We start from the raw sequence: 23,981 nt of genomic DNA on the forward strand, positions 1-23,981 counted from the left end.
TCTTTATTCCTTGTCAAGAAGTTAAACTGAGTATGAATTACTTTTTTCTCTTATGCACTTCATAGAACTGCACCCATTGGGTGGTTGAACGTGCCCCTTCACTGGAATTTATAAATCATCTTCAAGCAGGAGGGAGCTTGACAGGTTTTGTATAGACTCCTATATCAGATTTATGTTCTCAGCAGTGTTTCATATGGTTAGTATACTGCTTAGGTGTGCTTCATTTCGTTTAATGTGACTGGGTAAAAGAATGATTGCATTTGGCAGGTGGTAGGAGCAGCGGGCAGTTTGGCATTGAGGATTGTCCACGTACTGATAACGAGCTTCCCACTCAAAATTATAATGAAATTGCACAGAGATCTGATAATGATTGAGATAAGGCTCGAAATATACTTCCATGGACTTGTCTCTTTCCACTTCTCTAGGGGGCTTTAGATCTCACACGGCTATTACCTGTCAATCACAATAACTTCTAGTTGGTATCTATAGGCCCATTTTCCACCTGCTTGCTTTGATGTCCACCTGCAGGTTGTTGCCTGTGCAGCCAATATTCACCATGTACTTCTTAGGAGAGATAATTTCATGCTTGTTGGACTTGAAGAACTGTTTTATTGATGTTGTTGTTTTGTTGTTTTCTACTTTGTTAGGAGAGATTATCTTTTGTGACTCAAAAGGACCTTTTCAAGAACACGGTTCAAAGCTGGGTCAAACAATAATTTCTTACCCTCCCTCTTTTTTCCATCTTATTCTGCAGTTGGTTGGTGGTGAGTTTGATATGGAGACAAACTTCATTATCCAGGATGCGGAAAGCATCGGCTGCATGGTGGAGCTTTTGGAGCACTGTGACGCCACCTGTCAGGCTGAAATCTGGAGCATGTTCACCGCCATCCTTCGAAAAAGTGTCCGAAACCTGCAAACAAGTACTGAGGTGGGCCTCATCCAGCAGGTGCTGCTCAAAATGAGCTCAGTGGAAGATATGATTGCAGGTATGATAATACTGTGAGCAGGCATTGCTCAGACTCAGTGGTTGTACATTTAATATTCATCAACAGTTTTTTTAATAAGAGTATTTACCATAGACATGGGTCATGCCTTCTTGGTTTTTGCTTTCAGTTGTCAACGAAACTGTCTCTCTGTATCTTTCAATATATCTTCATTTTGAGCTACTATAGACTGGCAAATTAGCGATGCAGACTTAAAATGGAAAAGGTCAAAGTGTCATGATTAAAGTTACTGAGTGTATCATTTATATACTCATATACACCAAACTTTCATTTTCCTAGTATTGTCTGTTGTAATGATGTCAAGAAATTCAGGCAAACATAAAACTGTAGAAAGGCAGTAGTGAATTTAATATTTCCATTTAACCTGTACAAACAGGGAAACTATGAAAGAGACAATATATTTTCCTTGGTTTAGTTATTAATCATTGTCATCTGCCATCATCAGTTTGATCCATTCAAACAATTCTATGAGACAGTGCCAAATGTGAGGCTGACTTGAAGAAAATGTGTTAAAATGTGTTTCTTTTTTACCCCGCTAGCAGCAATGCCTCAAGATATTGTCTTGACAGATCACCAGGAAATTTTGTTTGAGTATTTGTTCATTTAGGAATTTGGAACTGGCTAGAATTGAATTACTGTGTAGTGGTCACTGGGGACTTTTGTCATTTAGGTCAGAATTTCCCCTCGACCAATACTTTATTTTATACACAAGTTCCAGTACTGTATCTCGAATGAATTGTTGAATTTCCATGAAGTATTATAGCTGGTAGCACTGTGGATTTTACACATGGTGCATACGAAACATTTCTTTCTGTAACGACTGCCAGTTTGTTTTTTTCTTTTATACACACTTGCCTTTCTGAAATGAGGCCCTCAAATCTCTATTCGAGTCATGGTGCTATTTTCTGTGGAGGTCAGTAACACGTGATATCCTGTATTGTGCAAATTACATCGATACCTTGTGTAACTTGTTTCACCTGATGAAATCTAAATGCATTTTGGCTGCGGTGCCTTGTAGTAAAAACAATTCACCATATGGACGTCACTTTGATTTAAGTCAGTTTCCATGCAATTGTCATAGAAGTGTTTCTGTGATAACTATAATGGAATTTCACGGACAATGAACTGAGTGTGGATTAAGTTTAACAAAAAAAACCCATTATTATCTTGGTATTTAATGCAAGTTAATAATTGTCACAACGGAATCCTGCCCTAAAGTCTGGAAGAATGATAATATCTGTTAAATGCAACTGTATTTCATGATTTTTCCCTCACTCCTCTTTCTTTGTGTGTGTGTGCGTGTGTGCGTGTGTGTGTGCGTGTGTGTGTGCGTGCGCTCACGGTCTTTCCTTTAAAGACTTGTTAGTGGATATGATGGGGGTGCTAGCCAGCTACAGCATCACAGTTAAGGAACTGAAGTTTCTCTTCACCATGCTACGAGGGGAGGGAGGCCTCTGGGTAAGTGATGGCACATATATCGATCCAATGAGTTGGACAGAAGTGTGTGTTGGTTTGTCACTTCACTCCCCAGAGAGATATCACACCGATCAGTTTGGGGCTTCTTCTGTAGTGGACTAATTGCAGAATGAATGAATGTGGTAACTGACCGTGTATTGACTGTTGTCTAAGTATCACAGAAAAAGCCCTGACTGTGTTGTTATTCCTTTTTTATCATTTTTTCAATTTTTTGAAAAATCTTTGCCAACTGTGCAGCCGAAGCATGCTGTCAAAATGTTGTCAGTGCTGAATCAGATGCCCCAGAGACACGGTCCAGGTGCCTTCTTCAACTTTCCTGGTCGCAGTGCAGCAGTAAGCTCTTACATTCTTCCTCCCGGCATTCAGTTTCAAAACGTTTGTTCATGTTATCGAGCCCATCAGGTTATCTGGGTTAAACAAATGATAATTTATACACAATAATTAACAAAACAAACTGTCTCTTACTTTGTGTGTACAGTAATACATAATACATGTTGTGTTCCTGCTGTGTTTTTTCATTGATTGGTAAAGGGTTGTGTGAAATTACTCTTTCCAAAATCATAAAGATTAGTATTAACTTTACCCAAATGCAAATAGGGCTATAATTGTGGCTGGATTTATTTCAAAGAGGCTGGTTACTTTCCATTCAAAAATATTCAGCATGGGCAGGAATTAATGCAAGCAGTTTGCCAGTTACATTTTGGAGAACAGTGCATTCACTTATTCATAATTGTGTCTTTTACCCTTTTTTGTTTTTTGTCCCAGGCCATTGCGTTACCTCCTATTGCCAAGTGGCCTTATCAGAATGGGTTTACCTTCAACACCTGGTTCAGAATGGATCCCTTGAATAACATCAATGTTGACAAGGACAAACCATATCTCTACTGGTGGGTACACAATTTCACGAGTTTGTGCTCTCCTCAGTAGACTCACAGCTCTCTCACAGGTGCTGTACGTCTACATTATGATGCCAAAGAGAAGAAAAAGACACTTAAGCCTTGTTTTTTTTCCCTCATAGCAGAGACCTACAATATAAAGTTACCTGCAGCTCCGTTATGCTCACAACAGCCAAGTGCATGTTTTGTTTTCCGATTGTCCGTCTATCTGACCTTTTCTCTGGACATGATATCTCAATATCTCTTGATTTGATATTTCAATCAAGTCACTGTGACCTTACAACACATGTTTCAAAACTTCACACAAATACACACATACATTTTGCCTAAAAATACACTTCATTACTTTTATACAATTTCGACAGAATGTATAATTAATTAATTGTTAATTTATGTTATTTATTTCTGGACGGACGAGGATGGAAACTGCAACGTGACTGGTTGGGCGAGGCATGCAACTGCAAAGTGGTGATTCTAGTTGACAAAGTAATGGGCTCTTTGATAGTCAGACCTACTGTTTAAGCCGATTATGACTGGAACTTGTTTTTCAAGATTGAAGTGGTTATTGTGGACACAGATTGTTCACACATTGGCAACACTTATGAAAATGTGGTTTGTGAAAGGGCCAAAAAGTGCTAGATGATGTTCATGAATTTGAATAGAGAGAGAGAGGGGGAATTAGGTCAGATTATTGAGATTTAAACCTGTGGAGGAAGGAACTACAATGAATGGTACTGGCTGTTACAGAGGTAGACTGCTGCATGGGAGGCACTGTGAAGGTATTAATTTAGATTTGAATATCTGCCACATAAGGCCCATAGCATGCAAAAAATAGCTTCTTGGTAATTGGTGCTAAAATCAGTAACCCACAAATACAGTGATGATCAGCTGCTGTTCTGTGTGTCTATGAGACGAGTTTGAGGAGAAAATCACAGAATATAATGGGAGATGGAAAAGAAAAGTGGAAGGGAATAAAAGAGAGGGCAGATTGGAAAAGACTGTTAGTTCACTGTTCATCATGTGCTGACTACTGTCAGTTCACCTCTAATTAAATAATCTGCTCACTTTGGAAGGACTTATTCTGCCTTTCTCTGATGTGCAACATCAAAAAGAAAAGAAAAAAGGGTTAAAAGTATTGGCTAAGCCAAGTTGTTGTTATTCATGTGGCTGCAATTCCTTTCTGACAGTCACAAAAATGGTGAGATATGCCAAGCCTAATCCTGTTTATGCAGTTCTCGGAGGGCCTCACAGCTCAGTGGCAGGGCATGTAGACAACAAAAAAGAATTGTATCTTCAGACGCCGATCAAGGTTGCTGCTTTCCTCCTGATGTGTGATCACAGGCAGCAGGCCTGTCCACTCTTAGGTGTGGGGGTCTATCTTACTCACCCTGCAAGCACCGCCTCTGTAAAAAGCCTGTTCTCTTTATCTGCTTTGCCAAAGAGGTCGACTTGTCTTAGTTGATCCCAGTGGGTGGTGGTGGAGGGCTTTGAAGACCGAGAGCCTGCTATAGACGTAAAGACTGTAGGAGTGTAGTGAGTACAAGTCAACAGTGAAGAAGATGTTTTGGCCCAAGCAGGGAAAGAATAAAGATCCAGTGTGGTATTCTAAGGTTGTTTGTGTACTCGCAGAGTTTGGGCTGTATAGGTTCTGCTTATTTTGTATAAAGGTAGCGTTTTTTTCAGTGCTGAATTTATATATAATTTTACTGTGGAGTCAAGAAGGCAGAAGAGAAGGTGGGTGTACATAAGACAATGGGAAAATCAAATAGTTTCCTCATAATATTAATCTCAAGAGTTACCTGTCAATCATTACTGCAAATTGCTTAGTGTCTTTATTGCACAAGACATTCAAATATTATGGTGACATCAATATCATTATGCAGGAGGAAGTACATTCTTCACTTGAGTTACTACTTTGTATGATATGTACAGCATATTTAGGAAAAAATATCCAAATGGAAACTTGAAAGCACAAAAAACTAAACTGCATAACTTGGTAGTGAAGAACCTTCTGACTCAGTTGGGATGAAATAAATCTGTCTAACCTGTTAAGTGTGCAACTCATACTTTATAATGTACATGTCTCCTTTTACAGCTTCCGCACAAGCAAAGGCATTGGCTACTCTGCACATTTTGTTGGCAACTGCTTGATTGTGACATCACTCAAGTCAAAAGGAAAAGGTTTCCAGCATTGTGTGAAGTATGATTTTCAGCCAAGGAAGGTAAGACCAGCTTTTGTTTTCAATCATGTGTTCCATATATATTATTATTATTAGACCTATATTATTTATATATACCCATGTTAAAAGAAACAGTGCAAACTCAAGACATGTTATACATTACACCAACCAACTGAATGCCAGAATTCCGTATAACTGTGGCTTGAGCTGAAAGGAAAGAAAGCAGCTTCAGATTTGGCTTGAAACAAACAGAAATGATGCTGCTATTTTAAATCACCCGACACTTTTGGCTACACCCTGACTCCCTACCCACCACCTGTTCTTGCAAAGTCTCATGTCTGCACATAGACCTGGAGTGTTTAAGACCCCCAGAGGAGTCCAAACAGGTGTAATTGGATGTAAATCTAGATAAGAGAATGAAACGTAATTTAGTGTGGAATGCCTGTCCCTGCACAGAGGTAACACTGGCTGAAAACATGTGTCGAGCAATTAGAGCCTTCACATAACACCTGGGAACAACTAGTCATCCTGGTCCCTCTGCCACGGTGCAGGTATCGTTTTGTCGAAGCTATTAGAGTATAAAACATGTGGAATTGAGTTTTTAATTGATTTTGGGTCCAGACGTCTGCAGATAAAGTGCCTTTCTAAATTATCCCCGTGCCGTTTGCCCTCTTTCCTCCAGCCATGAATCCTCTTTTGAATGTCCTCACCTTTGTGTGCATACAGCTGTAATTCCATGAGACTGGTTGGAGTGTCCTTACTTGGTCAAACCAATAAATAGTGGGCACATAGGAGATGATCTGACTCATGCTCTGATTATTTGTGTCAGTCTTAATATTCACACTGAGCAGCTTGATTGATTGAAAGTTGACAGAGAAATGTCAAATACGTAAAGTCCATTAAGTCCGTGAGATGAAGGTTGTATAGAGCTGATAACCTTCTGATTGGTTGCAAAGGTTTGACCTTTCTGAGATTGTAGGAAACAAATCCGTGAGAAACGAAGCCCTTGCCCATCTGTTGTCCATACCTTGGTGAGGTTTCCTCTGCTGCTTTAAAGTTGCACTTACCAAGGCTTATTGGCGGCATCTAATACTAATATAAAGGCAATAGAACAGGAACTAGATGGTATTCAATTGTTTGTTGTTGGGTAAAATTAATTTTATACATTTATATACAGTTACCAATGATCAAATGTCATGAACCATGTGCAATTATGTTTTCTTTTTATATCAAAGTTCAGTTTATTGATTCATGGCCATCTGATCCACCTATTTGTAGTCTGAAGCCGTCCAGCAATATGGCTCCAGGTCATGCTGTAGAGTTTCTGCATGTACCGATTATTTAAGGCAGAATCCTGAAGTCTGGACTAAACTCAGCCCTACATTTTCAACTTTACACTTCAAAGAAGTGATCCGAGTGTGGAGAAATATTTTGGGAGACTGTCAATGTTAAATCAAAAGAACGGACATCAGTAATATTACTGCTGTATCAGCAGCACAGAATGTGAGATAACTCCTTTGATAAAAACACAGAACTTTAAAGATACATCGTCTAATATTTAGAAGAACTTATTCATAGAAATTAACTATTTTGTCCATAACCGTGTGTTCATATATGTATAATCCCCTGCCACAAAGAACAGCTAACTGTCATCTTTGAATGTGTTGAATACATTTACATTAGGTTGGCCCAGACTTCGGTGTAAGTCGCCATGTTCTAAGTCGTGTTGAATACGGTTGCACAAAATGGTCCAGAAGATGCGCATTCGCATTTAATTTTCAGCGCTGCCCGAAATGGAATCGGGGTCGGGGTGGTCAGTTGGTTGCGGTTTGTAGCTTTACCAGCAGATGCCGCCAGAAAATTAGAAAAATTACACACTGGAGCTTCAAGAAAAATAACGTAGCTAATAATGCGTAATAGTGCATCTGCTGGTTTTGCGTTAGAAATTATGAACAAAGCCATTTAAGTTTAATACTGATATTTATTAATTTATATACATCACATTAAGTTCCACATTAATGACTCGGTGGAACAAATTAAAAAGGTTTTCATGAAAATAAAATCAATTACATTCAGGAATACTGATAACAAACATAAAACTTTTGTGTTCTCTTTATTCAATTGCTTTAGACTTTTAATTAATATAAATTGTTTTAGTTTTCCTCTGTTAACATACAGGTGTTTAGAAATCATTAGGCCTTTATTGCAATTTTTGTACCCACTTGATATCTTTTTAACCTGTGTTTAAAACTACATCAGTGTTTGATCCCGGAATAAGCCGGAGTCATGATGTAGCTTTGTGCTGAGGGAAAATGAGTTTTCTTGCCTCCTCTTAGCCTCTCCTGTGATGTATTATTCAGTATCTTCCACTGCAGATTTATTACCAAACAAGGTAACAAACCTTATGGCCATGACTTTCTAATAACTAACATTTTTCTTTTCATTTCCTGCTCTTAAAAGAAAAAATTTTTAGCTGACCAAGGTTGGATATATTGCTCCATAAACCAATCCCCTTTTATAGTTTTTCAAATTTAGTTAAGTCTAATTGCCTTCTTACAGACCCACTTAATATGTAACCCGTTGCGTAGCTCACTTATTAAATCTCTTCGATCTGACTCTCTTCCTACCCTCAGTGGTACATGATCAGTATAGTTCACATCTACAGCCGCTGGAGAAACAGTGAAATCAGATGCTATGTTAATGGACAACTCGTTTCTTATGGAGACATGGCATGGCACGTCAACACAAACGATGTAAGTGTATTTCGTTTTACTCTCACCACTGTAGGACTGACTGAGGCTGCCACATTGATAGTTTTAATGGCTGAAACTTGTTACTCTATAAATATGGATGGATAAAGTTTGAGGATCCATTTCTAACAATTGTGCTGCACTAGAGGGTGGAAGTTGGAATATAAAGCATTTTTAGTTTAGTGTTATATTTTGTCTGTATTTACTGAACTTTCAACAAATAATTTTGAAAAAGTCACATCATTAATTGATTAGTTTGGATGGTCATTTCTGATGCTTTAATGAAAGCTTGATCAAGATTTTGAGTTCTCTCTAAACATATTTGATTTGTTCTTTCCCAAGTTGTATGAGTCTTACATACTGACTCATACTTATACTTTAGCTGCAATGCAATTACCTGCTGATATTTTAAGTTATCCTTTAATTTGATCCTAAATGTAATCACAGCACATATTCTCATGGCCCCTGAGGTTATATTGAGGCTTCATATCTTAATAACTCAGAGAGTTTCATCGTTCCATTAGGGAATTGTCTCTGTAAGGAGAAGTATAACACAGAAGGTGAAACAAACCACAATGGCAAAAATTTAACCAAACATTAAATCTTTTTTCCTCTCTGTCTAATTCAGCAGTTTATTAATTTTTTTCTTGGGTACCAAAGTACAAAATGATGTAGCCTCTCCTTCCATGTCCCTCCTGCAGAGTTATGATAAGTGCTTCCTCGGGTCCTCGGAGAGCGCGGATGCAAACAGAGTATTCTGCGGGCAGCTGGCAGCAGTCTACGTGTTCAGTGAAGCCCTCAATCCTGCACAGATATTTGCAATTCATCAGCTTGGGCCAGGCTACAAGGTATGAGGGTGACTGAATTAGATTACATGTAAGCAGTCTGCATTACCCATCAATCTGTGGAATCAATGGCCAGTACTGCCCTGCCACGGTTCCTTCACCTTGTGTCTCCATCTTGGGAGCGTCGGTTTTCAACCCAGATAAACCGCTACATAAATTACCTGCACCTGGGGAATAATGGCACAATGCATGGAGGGAAGCGCTGAGGGGATAGAGCCCTGAGCCCACTTAAATCAGGTGTAGCACTCCCAAGCCTCTTGACAAAGACCACAAGACTGATTGTGAATATGGAAAGATGCTGACCCACCCAGAAGGGGATTCAGCTGTGAATGTTTCAGGGTGAGAAAATATTTGGTTTGCACATTTTTGTATTTAAATCCGTTTTATCTAGGGTTCTAATCCCGTAAGGGTAGGCGGAGAGAGGAGCTTGGTGCATCATGGGAAGTCTTCCAGCAGTACGGGCCTATAGGATAATTAGGAGAGGGTGCCAGTCCTGTGAGAAACCTAACTGTGAGCTTTATTAAAAAGTCTTTAATGTCTAGAGGGTTGCACCCTGAACAAAGGGCCGTAGGGTAATATGAGCTCTTTAAAATCTAAAGTACCGGTGTCATTAGATAATGTGTTTCTTGAATGATTAGTACAGTAACTTCATATTGTCGAAGTTTCATAGTAAAACATTGCTGGTCATCCCATTTTGTCAGGCATGCCTGAAATTAAGCTTACTGTTTGGTTTCATCTGGCTTCATTGATAAATATATTTTGGTGTTACCTGCATTCAAAATTTAGGTTCAGGGAGTGTTTCCTAATGCTCCCTATAGGAAGCATACATAGGGTGAATAGATTGAGTGTCTAAACAACAACATAGGAGACCATTTGAACAGAGTTGCACCCACAAAGCTTGCAAAGCCGTTATTTGACCCTTTCATTAGGTGGACAGGTCTTCACCCACCTGTGGGCCTCCAGGAGATTCACACTGTAGAGCGTCATTAGATAGTCCATGCACATGGCAATGGAGTGGCTCACACTGTTGTTGCAATGCACCAATGTGCAGCCTTAGTGCTCTGCAGTGTGCTGTACTCTACCTGTCACCTGGTTAAAGATCAGATCACTGAGAGGAGACACTAGGGAGTCAGAGACTCAGGTTTGGATGTACTCCAAAGGAGGAGGAGGAGGGCAGCTGCTCCTCGTCTCAGTTATATTGACAATTACTGAAATAGAAATGATCGGTGAGTTGGCATAGGCCTAAGAGACCTGCACGGCCCGACTGATGCATAAAAGGCAAGAAATGTGTGTCTGCAAAATGTTGCAGACATCCTGGATGAAGCAATGCAGGGCAGACTGCTACTGTCACTTTCAAGGATTGCCAAACTCAGGCGCTTTCCCTCAGCTGCAGGGCTTTTTTCATGACAAACACATACATTTTCTCCATTTTCTCCATTTGTCACATTAATCAAATTGTCTTATTAAATTATTTTTTAATAAGAAAAAAAGAACAAATAAACTTTCCTTTATAAAAGGGGCAAATTATTTTTTTTAGAGGTTTAGTGTGACTTTGTTTTATTTAAAGTACTCCTATTCCTGTAATTATTGCTGAACTTCTTTTTTATTTCGATAATAGTTTTAAAGTACTTTGTAAAGACCTTTTGATATCTAATTTAAGAATTTTTGAAATATAAGTGGGAAAAAACAATCTATGAAAATTATCTACAATGATCAAGAGGATTGTTTCACAGTGTTTCGCCTGACACTCTGTCACACAAACCTTTAAACAAGGGATGCGTTTCATTTTATTTTTTATTTTTTATTTTTTCTTCCAACATTTCTGTCCATTTAACACCAGCCCTGTGTCCTCTCTAGACACTATTTACAGTTTTTATTGACAGTAAGGCATCAAGTCAGTGTATATACCATGTAAAACCTACATTATAGAAGATTATGAGATAGATGGCTGTGATTTCAGTCGGCTCTGTGAAAGCCTGCAGATTCCCAGGAGAGCACATTGTTTGCTCTTTTCGCTAATGGCTGGTGCCTTCCCTTTTCCCTCCTTAATTGTGGCTCTAGACCTTCTATTAGACAGGTAACACACAAAGTCCTACGGATTTCTCATAATAATGAAGAGCATGTCCCAGGCAGACAATTACCAGCAACTGATGAAGCTGTAAATGGTGCTGTAAATGGTGAGGAGGAGTGAGGCAGCCAGGTGGGTTGATGAGGAAGGTCAGAAAGTTGTCAGGCTCACAGATTGATTATTGTAATGGAGGACTGTCCAGACGTTGAGAGGCCTGTCTGTTTGAATTGAAAGCTGCCAGGACGAGTGTGAGTGTATCAGATTGCAGCATCTGCTTCACAATACATACATTTTATATCTGTTGAGCTCCGTGGATGGTGTATGATAGATTTTCTGATCCATAGTCCTGTCATTCATGTTTGATGTTTGACACACTTTCCATTTCTCACACAGCGTATTGAATTTAACAGTGACTTCTGCAGTTCAAATGAAGGGATTATTTTATCCCAGGTTTACTTTTTCACCTGCAGTATATATAGATTTATGGCTGTAAATCTAAAAGACTTGTTAGTCAAATCTATTCCCCTGGCTCTTTTCATATTACTCTTTACACTCTGGGCTGAGATGAACTTCTGGTGATTGAGGTACCAAACAACTCCAGCTGTATATTATGGTTTTGATGACTGACTTGAACTTATCAGCGAGACATAGCATCAAGAGGGGTCTGCAGACACCGAGGCTGACAGCAGCTCACTGTCAGTGTGCTCACAAGCCTTAGGGGAAAGTCTAGGAAATTGTGGGCTGAAGGATTCCTAGAAGAAAATCACAACTTTGACAATGTGCATAATGAAGAATATAATCCTCTTTGTATGGGAGCCAACACAACAAAAGTTAACAACTTTGTTTTTATTTTTGTATTTGAATTGCTGTACCTATTATGGCTTCTGGCTCTGCAATAAAGCGTGGTCTGGATTCATAAAGTGAGATCCATTATAGCAATATCCAGGGACATCGTCACTGAACTCAAAGACGTAGTCACTGAATTGGCAAGTCAAAAAAATGAAGCCATGACTTATGTCCTCTTATATGATGTACTTAAACTTATTTTTATCACTACCCTATGTGTTCTATGTGAGCCCAGTGAATTTTTGCCAACACTGCTCTGCAGCATGTTCCACAGATCGTTGTAGAAGAGACGGAGGAGCTGCCGAGTTCTGGTCCTCCCTTGTCAAGAAAGATGAATGTTGACTCTGTGTAGGGGCCGTGCAGTAATGCAGGTTCTGAGGTAGAACATTAGATGACAAACTCACAGAAAGAGATGTCTGGGGTTTTATACAGGTTTACACATATACCTGCAAATGGAGGCCTATTTTTAAAAAATGTGCCTGTGAGTGCCTCAAAGCTTTCAATGGAGCAACAAGTCAGTCTTTTTTCACAAGCAGGAAGTGGATAATCCCACAAGGCTCTACAAGAGAAAATGTTGTTTTTGTCTGTGTCAAAAGGATTAGCAGGTTTTTTTAATGAACCTAAGTTAAGGAAATAGATGAATTGGTCAATAATTCTCTGTTTTGTAATGAGCTAAAAAAAAGTTGATTGATTACTTGATTGATTACTTCCCTCGATTACTTCCCTCGATCTGGATCTGTAACAAACGTAATCCTTGGCCAATGGCCAAACTTTCTGAGATATAGTCTGCTAACTGACCACACATAATATTCTTGGCAGTGGTAATGAAAGAAAAAACAAGGATCTATTGATATTTATATTAAGCTTGTGTGAAGTCAAATGTTATGCTGTATAAACTATTCTCTTTGGTAAGGAAAAGAGGGTGAGAGTCAGAAGAGGAACCAGAGATGGGATGAAATTTTGTGCATCTTTTCTTATAACGAGGCCCACACTAGGGGAGGATGACAGCTGGAGTGTGCAATCGAATTTTGGCTAAACCTAAACTTAGTCAGCATGAGAAGGTTTTCCATCCAGCCATCTATCTATAGTAGAACAAGCCAAAACAGTCACTCTCTCCATGCTGCATGAATTAAAATTGAGCTAATTCATCACACAAAATTGTCATTTAGGAAATTAGCAACTCTCAAACACACTAGAAGAATTTCCACACACAAGGTTAAATTTCGAACATGGAGTGGACACTAGAAAATTTGATGATGATTGACGATATTCTTTCAATCTGCTTAGCCCACAGGTAACAAGGGCGTGTCCCCAGCTCTTCAAGTAGCTGCCCTGTTTCTTGAAGGGAGTTGTGGGGGTGAGAAAGGAGGAACAGTGCCCTTATTCTTTTATATGACTGGCTGGTCTGTGGAATGATGCTGTTCCGCTGCAGGGTTTGTAAGCCAACAACCCATGAGATCATTATTTTCACACCGTGACAGGGCTCACACTAAAGTGCAGGGCACTGGAGCTTGTTATTCCTTGTCACTTGGTATCAATGAGTGGGAACCTTTTGAAGGATGTTAGAGACTGAATGATGAGATGCATGCTGGCTGTTGTGTGGACTTGATCAAGGCAGATGAACAGAAAACCCATTTTGCTTTTATTTTTTATTTTTTATCATCTGACTGGAAGGAGATGTGCCATAACAGTAAATGTGGCTCAACCCTCTCACTTTCCAGAGCCCCGCTGTAAAACTTTTGATAGAATACTGCTGCGAGGCGAGTGACCGTGTCAGCCAAATTACAAGAATTTTGACCACTATCATTCGGAAACCGTTAAATGAGAAACCCAGAGGATTTTCTTCCGGGATTAGGAAACGTACAATATTTGCATTTGAAATAGTTTGGTGATAAGATGATTAAAGTGTAGTGTTGGTCTGTATTTGTAGGAAGTGTCACAACATAAAGAATATAATTAAACAATGTGGTGTTAATGTGGAAGGTGTTGCCACCTGCACTTTAGAGGGATTCAGAACGGAATGTATAATCATTGTACGACTGAAAACCCGATTCAGCTCGCCTTTTTATCCATTTACTCCCTTACTGAAAGCAAGCCGCCTTGATATCGATGCCTTCTAGGCAGGTGCATGAACCCTGTTTGCTGGTGTTGCATAACATATCGCATTGATCCCCGATATGTAGAACGAGAGGGGTGTTTCTTCTGTTACTTCAGCTGTTTCTGTCCCTCTCTATCTTATCACCCTGTGCGCTTGCTGTCAATGAATCCAAGAGGGAAGGAGAAACATTTCTTTCATCCATTATTAATTCAACCCTTCTGATTAGAGGAATTGATTTCCTTATAAAGCATATTCCATTCAAACTGCAATGACAGACTAATTCAGCTCCTCTGTCAACAGCGAATTGATTCAGTGAATTAGGACTAGTCTGTTATCGATCTGCTATTTGTAATGTTAGCCATACTGAATGTGTTTCTGAACCACTGACTGCTGGAGCATGCAGGCTGTTTTTTATTTTATGCAGCCATCAAGACTGTTGCTGTTGGCATAAAGAAATTTCCTGAGACATGACATGTTGAAGACATATAAGACACTGGATTGATCCGTATAAAGAGAAGTTTCATCATTGAAATCATTAAGTCACCAGCATATTCCATTAAGATTTTATGAGAATTATAGGCAAAAAGGGTCACAACAGCGATATGATTTGCTATAAGGTATATAGATGAAACCCCTCTCAATGCAAATTATATTTTAAGCTTCTCCTCTGTCTCTGAGAGTGAAGTGGGAATTCATTAAATCTGATGAGCAAACACCACGTACTACATTATAATCTTGACAACTATTTACACAATGTTGTGACTGCCATCTTTCGACTTTTGTTTGAAGGTTTTTTCTGCCAAATTACTGAAACTCATCTTATATTCGCTCCTGTTCCAGGAGCGCAAAGTGTATTTGAACAGAAAATGTGTTTCTTCAGTAAAGAAACCTGTGAAATAAGACCCCTGTGAGACACAAAATATAAAATCGTAGGCACAGTAAAATACAAACCAAATCTTTTCATGTATATATTTCATGTATTGGAAATGGAATTACAGTCCCTGTTTGTCTTGCTTCCCTTTTTTCTTGCACTTTGAATGTAGCTTTTCTTAAGCAATGTAACACCTCACAAGAGCTTAATTTCAATACTGCCCTGACACAGACTTGCTTATTGTTGTTTGTAATTGCAGTAGTTTGCACTGTTTGTACCAAGATAAAAATCCTGACATCTACAAATGTGTTTGCTGTTAAAAAAACAAAACATTAATCTTTGTCATTTTTCGTTCTTGAATCGATATTCTTTAGTCAAGTTATAATTAAAAGCCAACACCCAGGAGACACTGACAGGGTGCATGTGCAGGAAGGATCTACTTCATTTGTCACTCTCCCTCTCTCCATCCTCTCTGTCATTCCCCTTCATTTGTTCACTCTCTTTTTTCTTTCAGAGCACATTTAAGTTCAAGTCAGAGAGTGATATCCACTTAGCAGAGCATCACAAGCTGGTGTTGTACGATGGCAAGTTGGCTAGCTCCATCTCCTTCACCTATAACGCCAAGGCCACTGATGCTCAGCTCTGCCTGGAGTCCTCGCCTAAAGAGAATGCCTCCATCTTTGTGCATTCACCACATGCCCTCATGCTACAGGTCAGTTTCTTTACTCCGAGCCAAATCTAACTCTGTGCATCCCATACTCTGTTTCTGTTGCACTGGTTTTTAAAATGTCATTATACATGTGTGTTTTATTGGCTTTGAATTCTCCGTACAGGATGTGAAAGCCACAGTGACTCACTCCATCCACAGTGCCATCCACTCCATTGGCGGGATCCAGGTGCTGTTTCCCCTCTTTGCTCAGCTGGACTATTATCAGATGAAAGACTGTCAGGTGGAAATCACTGTTTGGTAAGAAATAGAAATATTATGTCTGATGCAACATAGTCAGACATGAGGGGTGTTGAGTTTGCTCATGTTTGAAAATACCTAGCATCTTGGAGATAACGTCTCAACATCCAGAATCGATGGCCGTTGTTTGTTACATATGATACTTTTCTCTGCATCATATACTGTAATTGTTCTCATGCATACTGAATCACTGTAGCTGATCACTGTGGCACACTGATCCCAATGTATCTGCAACCAGCCACGGCCTGTTTAAGATAGGTGAAGAGAATCCTTTATTCGTCCCACTACATAGACTGTGTAAAAAAAGCTTCATAAGTAGCCATGGTCAAGCTTTGGTCCAGGTCCCATTATCACTACCAACTGGTTCAGACTCCTCTCATCCCAATATACTAAGCTGGCCAGTCCAAAGCTTCCTCACTGTGCCCTGAATGGAGTCTGAGCTCTATTTTTATCCCGTGTTAGTCATTGACAGCAGTCCGTCTGGATAGATAGACACAGGGCTGGCCACATAGCAGCACAAACCCCTAATGCCCGGAGCTCTCTCCCTCTGTAGTTCCCTCTCATCTCTGCCCTCTGTTCCTCTTTCTCCCCCAGTAGCATGTGGAGTCACTTTGTCCTTGTCTCGGCTCGTAGACTGAGACCATCTAAAGCCTGTTGGGCTCAACAGGCCCGGCGAATAGTGATTTCATAAACATCTTTCCTCCTTGTACTTTAGTTTTTTTTACCACCTTAAATTCCAAACAGTGCTGATTTAACAACAGTCACTGCTGCTCTGCCAAATTAAAAAGGCTTTGCTTGCAGTAAAGGATCATGGTCTAGAAACCAAGAGAACACAGAGCTGACGGTTACCCGGTTCTGTATGAGTTCCCTCATAGTTGGAGCTGTGTTGAGAATTGAGCAACATAACTTAATTCAAGTGACAAGGTAGAAAGGGCAAACAGCAGAGTGAAGGTCACATTCAGTCATTATGCATGTATGCAGTGAATGTGCAATATGTATGGGCAAGCGTGCGCAGGAGTGATTGTGTCTTTGTGATTGTTGTGCTGGAGTGGAGGCCACTGGAGAATGTGAGGGAGAGACAGTTAATAAATGTCACCGAGCACCACTGTCACTCAGCCAAAGGGCTTCAAGTGAAAAGCCCCCTTTCCCCCACCTCACACACGCTTATGTACTACTTTCCCAAGTTGCCTCGTACGTTAGGACATACACATCCTGTTAAAACTCACCACCCCGGACATCTCTGTGTTCCTAGTGCAGGGAGCCAACCTGTTTTTCTGATTTGAAGAGGGATGAAATTGGGGAGCTGGAGTTCCCAGCTGATTGCTGACATCCTCTGAAAATGCCCTTGTTTTTATCCCCCCTGCTCTGTCTCTGTCTCCTCGTGCTGCTGTACTTTGTAGAATAACTCCCTCACCACCCGAATGGTGTGTGGATAGATGGGTATTTTATTTCTGTGTGAGAACTTGTGCTTTCTTGTTTGGCAGTGCCACTCTCCTGGCCTTTCTGTTTGAGTTGCTCAAGAGCTCTGTGGCCATGCAGGAGCAGATGCTGGGAGGAAAGGGCTTCTTGGTGATTGGATACCTGCTAGAGAAGGTTAGTGGAGCTTCTTTGACATGTTGCAACGGTTTGCCAAACTCAAAACAGGCAGCAAAATCATACAGTTAAAAAAAATGTTAAAAAGAGAACAAATAAAAACAAATTGTAAACCTTCTGTAAGAAATACAGTTCAAAAGAAATCAAAACTCAATTAAAATCTGGAAAGGCCGATATAAGTTTATTTTAAGAAGGGATTTAAAGGGAGATCACTGACACAGATGACCGGATTTTACTGGGACTGAGACTCGACTGAACAGAGCCATTGCTCATGTTAACATGTCAATGTATGAGCTGAATGTACAGTATGTTAATTATCTTTTCAGTGCTTTGTGTCCTTCTCAAGTGAAATCATGAATGGGGATGTGTAGTTGTTACATGTTTTTTCACCGAGCATCCATCTGCTTTTGAAACGTATGTCACCTTCCCCGCTATCAGGATGCGTTGTATCTTGTCTGTTACTCTCCAAGTCCTGTCAGCAGTCTGATCTTCCGTTGCCTGTAGCAGAAACCTTGAATGGTTTTTGAACAAGACAGAGCTTTAAGAACAACACCAAAGGAAAACATCTCCCCCTTCCCCTGTTGGTTTCTTTCTCTTTCTGCGTCAGTCTTTACTCTATTTACCCATTTTGTGATGCAGATCCCGCACCTTGCCGGCCTCCCCAGAGTGTCGGCTCATTTGGAGTCATTGAGAAATGACTCCACTTTGTCACTCAGTGACTTGCCTGCCTACTTGCCTCAGCTGCTGTTAGCTAAGAGCCAGACACAGTCGGCACCTGAGAGCTGCAGTTTTTTTTTTTTGCTTCTTTCCCGCTGCCAGGTTTCACATTGCCACATATCGCACCATCTGTTCCTGATCTGTTTATGCCACACCTTCCCTCCTCCCCGTGCTTTCATTTCCCCCCCTCTCATGCCCAAACCAAGACGCCTCATGGGCAGAGAACAGGTGCCAGACAAGAGCTGTAATGGTCCTTGTCAAAGTGAAATTCTACCAAAGTCAAGCATCTACAAACCTTAATTTGTTCAGTCATTCAGTTTTGACATTCACACAAAACATGACGATGCTTTAAACCTTCATACCAAGGAACCAAAAAATGTCACATCAGAAAAAAATACTTATTCAAATCATTTCAACCTGTGTTTCTTCATAATTATTTTTAAGATAGTAAACAAAATATCCGCAATATTTTATCAGACTAATTTGATCAGTCGAAGCATGTAATAAATGAATACAAACATGAAACAAAGGGGTTTTTCCTCAACCTTCTTGTCTTAAACATCAAATCAGTTTGGTGCCTTTTTTTCTGATACTTTAAGACCGACTTTATATCTTTAGATTAGAACTTCAGATTCCAAAATGCACATTAGGTTGCTCACAGACTAAAAAATTTAAGAAGAAACAAATCTCTGTTTCTGACTGGTGTTACTGTATGTCTCTCAAATGTTTCTACCTTCTATTCAACTTAAAAACACTCACCTTTGTGACAGAGTTACAAATGAGCTTATTTTCTCCATTACATTTCGGGTTTTCTGCTTTTTGTAAGTACATACAGTATTTCATGTTCATAATGCAGTCAGTATCAAGGAGGTGGATACATGCTCACAGCAAAATGGACTTGGCAATGTAATGTGTTTTAACATGGCGTGTGCTTTTTCCTACAGTTATCACGTGTGCACATCACCAGGGCTGTGTTAGAGCAGTTCCTCTCCTTTGGAAAGTATCTGGAAGGTTTGACACACGGGGCACCACTGCTGAAGCAGCTGTGTGACCACATCCTGTTCAATGCTGCCATCTGGATCCACACCCCTGCCAAGGTGAGCAGGTAACCCGGCCCATGGCGGGTCAGGTGTCTTTGCATGTGTTTGGGCTGGTGTTGATGCATATTAGGAACTGTCAAGGAAATTGGGTTGGAATTTTGCTTGTCGTAAAGTATGTATTATGTATGCTGGTGTCTGTTTTAGTGAGATTCCCCTTAAACAGTGAATGATTGCATAGGTAGCAACAAAAACAGTACCAGTGAAATAGGATTGCAGATGGAAAAAATTAAAATCCACCCATATTTTTCTGTTAGACAGTTTCCCCCCTTTACAGTTTGTGTTTAGGACCCAACAGACATTCACCAAGTCAAGTGGAGAGGAACACATACACCAGTTACAGTACATTCTCACATTTACAAGATATTGAATAATTGCATAGTTCATTGCTTGCACCGACTTTCCCGTCCTCAACCTAAATCAAGTGTTTTAAATGAATTTTTCCTCCCTCTGTTTAAGTAATGACCCATGAAGAAACAGAATGAGGTACATCAAAGGAGCCAAGTTTGTGTGGCAAATACATTTGCCTCAGGAATGTGGCTGCTGGGTCCAAGTGGTGAATAAATAAAAGGAGCAAATGTGCAATACGCATTAATTACATGGACTCAGCCGACCTTTTCCAAGTAGACAAATGCATGTTTGAGAAAAACATGCTTTTTACTTTTCTGTTGTCATGGAAATTTCATTACCTACAATGTTGTTTTCAGGTATCTCCAGTGCTTATTTAAACTTGCCTCAAACCATATTGCATCATGACTCACATTTGACTCATTAATATCCTTTAATTCATGACATATGGGAAAAAGCATTTAGTGCTGCAAAGACTTGGTCGGGGATAAAAAATGTGTTGCTGATTAAACAGGACATGCTAATCATCAATGAAAAGAGTGGAGCCTGCGACAATTATGTAATTATATATTATAGGGTCAGTGACCATCCCAACCATACACCTGGAAGGATAATAGGGTCATCTAGTGCGATCCACGTCAGTAAAATATCTTGGTTATTCTACAAGGGTATAAGATTCAGTGGATTAAGCTGTCATTATAAATACTTAAAAAATATACTGACACTGTTCAGTGAATAACATGAATGTATGCATATTTCTATGTTCCCCCTCCAGGTACAGCTCTCTCTCTACACGTACCTTTCCGCCGAGTTCATTGGCACAGCAACCATCTATAACACAATTCGCCGAGTGGGCACAGTGCTACAGCTCATGCATTCACTGAAGTACTACTACTGGGCCGTCAGCCCTGCAGACAGCAGCGGCATCGCGCCAAAAGGTCTTGGTGAGCATATTAAGAAATTGTATTTTTTCATCATAAGTCAAGCTAAGGTTATTTGTTATGGTTTTGCTGTGGAATATGTTTTGATTTGATTTGGGTCGCTGTTTATATAAACTGTTTCCCATCCATCCGGATGCTCATGCAAGTGAAGCTTGTTGTTTTGGAAAGGAAATCGCTGGTTTGCAAAACCAATCACAGTCATTGTGTGCAGTCGTAAACCTGCAATCTAAGTGTCGTCCCGAACTGGCAGCAGCTCCCCCACATTTGAGAATGACTCATCTCCTCATGGAAGTGTTTGCCTGTCAGCTGTTAGGGCCGTGGCCATCACAGCAGATGACAGTGAGGCAGACACACCACATCAATACTGTCATCTCTCTAGGGTGATCGGTGGGTGTGAGGCCTTTGAAACCTGGGCCAGTAGTACGATTGGCAGCCTCAGTATGTGGAACAACTGAACGTCACCAAGCATGGCCATGGTGGAAGTGAAAGTGCCCTTGAATTGTTGTTTCCTTTATACCATTGTCATAGTAAAAGGCTCTTTTTTTACGATATCAGACCCCAGTTTATCATGCAAGATTGCCCTTATCTACTTCTTGAAGGATAAAAAGTTATTCCAAAATAGCTATATCAAGATAATTTCCCTCGTGGATCAATTAAGTATTTTATATTCTTTTTTCCCCCTCTGTTAGGATTGTTAGTAGTGCTGATCATTTCTGTCACTCGAACTTTACATTTATTGACAAAAAACAACAACAAATCCTCAGGCAGTGTCAGAATGTGCTAAATATCGCAGCATTCTAGCTTATTTATGCTGCATCCTACATCAAGGGTCATGTAGGGCTTACATTTGTGATGATAGGAGTGGGGGTCATCGAAGTTGATTTCATACTAATGGGAGCAGTGACCCATAGACTGAGGTTAGATGGGGCAATATGGGCACTCAAATCTGTAAATTAGGTCAGTCCACGAGCCCTTCAGTCTCACACTTCCTGATTTGATTTGTTCATTATCTCATTTACCTACACTCAGCAGTGTCCCTTATCCTTTATGCTCTGCAATGCAACTTTAGAGGACTTAATGCGTGATGAAAACGTTGGACACACTGTAAGATAGTTTGGCTTAAATGTCAAAGGGAGGTGGCAGGTAAGCAGACTCAGCAGACATGTTGACTCTTCAAAGTGAATGTTTATTTACAGTGCTCTCCATTACACGTGTAACTCAGTCAAAATTAAAGAAAATACATACTCGTAAAAACTCCAAAAAAAAAGGCACCTGTTACAGCAAATCGCCCTCACCTTGTTCTTCCTAACTGAGAAGCAAAAAAAATAAATAATTGCCACTGAATATATAGGGTGTTCGGTTAACACCTACATTCCTTCAACCCATACCAGTATTTACTGAGGGATGAAACATACAGTGATTGTAACACCAGGAAATATAAACTATCATTTAGCTCCTTTCCCAAGCTCCTTACATATCTAACTCACTTTTTGAAAGGTACGCATCTTAACAGATTTTTGCTTACAAAGAATAAACTGACTAAACATTTTAACAAAAAAAGAAATCCCCACCAATTGGTTTAACCCATGATGTCAGCGATGACATCACCAACACCATAAAAAACAGGAAATTCTGGGCGGGGCCTCTTTCAAACAATAGACCTGCATGGTGGCTCTGAACGAAGGAACAAACAATTGTAAGTATGGACAAAGAAACAAACAATTAAACAATTTCCAAACCTGCAACTTAATAAAGATAACTGAAAGTAACTTATGGCTGTGTTTTTGCTTTAACTTACATATGCTTTGGTGTGAACTAACATAATGCTAACACAAACAAACCATAGTTTGTTAAGCATAGATAGTCGGGTGAAGCAATATTACCTTAGCAATGCTAAATTACAGCAAAATGAACACATGTAGAGAATAATAGGATGATATGCAAGATGACTTTTAAAAAGGGATGAGTGTTGAATAAAGAGATCTCACCCACTTGGTCTCACACTCTAGGTTGTGTGTTTTTTGTTGCTTTCACCACTGCTGATAGATTTTGAATTGATGTTTGATGATGACATCACTCTGTTTCTGTGCAGCCTCAGGTCTCAATATATTTTGTCTTTGTATAGAAGTATTACAAGACAAAGTCGTTTTCTGTTTTATCTCAAGTCAGAGATTTCATCACGGGCTGTAAAAGTAACAAATTATACACGTGCCACAGTGTACTACTTATTGTAGTTCCTTGTGTCTTTGCTGTAAAAGAGTCACACTTAACGCAGTCATTTGTGAAGTAAAAAAACATGTTTTTATTGTCAGACGTTTTTAGTCGGCATAGCCATGAAACCAAACTCCTTTGCACTCATAATGACTCTGAGTAATATTTGTGGAAGAAATGCTTAAGGCTGATCTACTGAGATGTAAAAAATGTATGAAAGCTTTTCAGTGGTAAAAGGTTTCACTCGTATCGCGGTTATAGTAATTATGTTAATCAGGGAGTGAAGTGTTGCCCCTTTGATATTTTGGCATCCATGAAATTTTTTCTATACTTCAAGGCAACGAGTGGTATTTGGACAAATTGTGAGTAGATTTTGTTTTTGGAGTAAAAGCTTTCCAGTTATGAAAAGCAGGTTGTGAAGTTTTTCCCTTATATATATTTTGGGTTTGCTTCCTGTATTTAAATAAATTGATACAAAATAAATAGCTAAACTTTTATTACTTTATAAATGGTTCCAACTTTTGCCCAACAGATATTTCCCTTTCCTCTCTGGCCTATAATTACCTCTCACAAAACCCACCTCAATCACGACTTGGCCACTACCAATTCCTTGGATGAGCTATCTATTGAATGTTTTGATTACAAAAAAGTACAGATTTTAAAATCTTTTTGAGGAATCTTGGCTTAATGAAATGGTGGAAAGTTTAGCAAAGATGTGATGAAGAGACTTAAAAGGATGACACGTAGCTTTCTCATAGCTTTATTGCAAAGAAACCTTCTGTAAAATGATAAATGTTCAAATAGAACTATAAATAAGGCGATGATTGTTGCTGAATCTCTGATCCATGGTTCCTGCTGTAGGTGATTTTCAGAGTGGGCCTGGTTCCATTCATCTGCACTTGGTTGGCAGGGTAGTTTTTCTCTCTGTCCTTCTAAACTGAGAAGTAACCGAACAAGAACGGATACGAAGCAGGAGAGAGCCAAGCAGATAATGAAGTGTTCAATTTTAAGGACACAGAGGACATTGAAAACAAGTTCTTCCACCGCACTATTTTTCTGGAAAGGCCTTCTAT

General features: G+C 39.7%; 1 protein-coding gene across 3 annotated transcripts in view; it reads left to right on the forward strand.

Moving 5' to 3' along the window:
- nbeab (neurobeachin b) overlaps positions 1-23,981 on the forward strand; it is a 167,459-nt gene that overhangs the window by 31,736 nt on the left and 111,742 nt on the right. For all 3 annotated transcript variants that reach the window (XM_035622279.2, XM_035622278.2, XM_035622280.2), the window contains exons 2-13: positions 755-986; positions 2,362-2,462; positions 2,718-2,813; positions 3,246-3,367; positions 5,472-5,598; positions 8,190-8,309; positions 9,008-9,154; positions 15,549-15,746; positions 15,868-16,001; positions 17,486-17,594; positions 19,256-19,408; positions 20,532-20,700. In XM_035622279.2, the coding sequence (XP_035478172.2) occupies positions 755-986; positions 2,362-2,462; positions 2,718-2,813; positions 3,246-3,367; positions 5,472-5,598; positions 8,190-8,309; positions 9,008-9,154; positions 15,549-15,746; positions 15,868-16,001; positions 17,486-17,594; positions 19,256-19,408; positions 20,532-20,700 (1,708 nt within the window). The remainder of the gene's footprint in view (positions 1-754; positions 987-2,361; positions 2,463-2,717; positions 2,814-3,245; positions 3,368-5,471; positions 5,599-8,189; positions 8,310-9,007; positions 9,155-15,548; positions 15,747-15,867; positions 16,002-17,485; positions 17,595-19,255; positions 19,409-20,531; positions 20,701-23,981) is intronic.

The sequence above is a fragment of the Scophthalmus maximus genome, chromosome 11, assembly GCF_022379125.1.
Source record: "Scophthalmus maximus strain ysfricsl-2021 chromosome 11, ASM2237912v1, whole genome shotgun sequence".
NCBI classification, from domain to species: Eukaryota; Metazoa; Chordata; class Actinopteri; order Pleuronectiformes; family Scophthalmidae; genus Scophthalmus; species Scophthalmus maximus.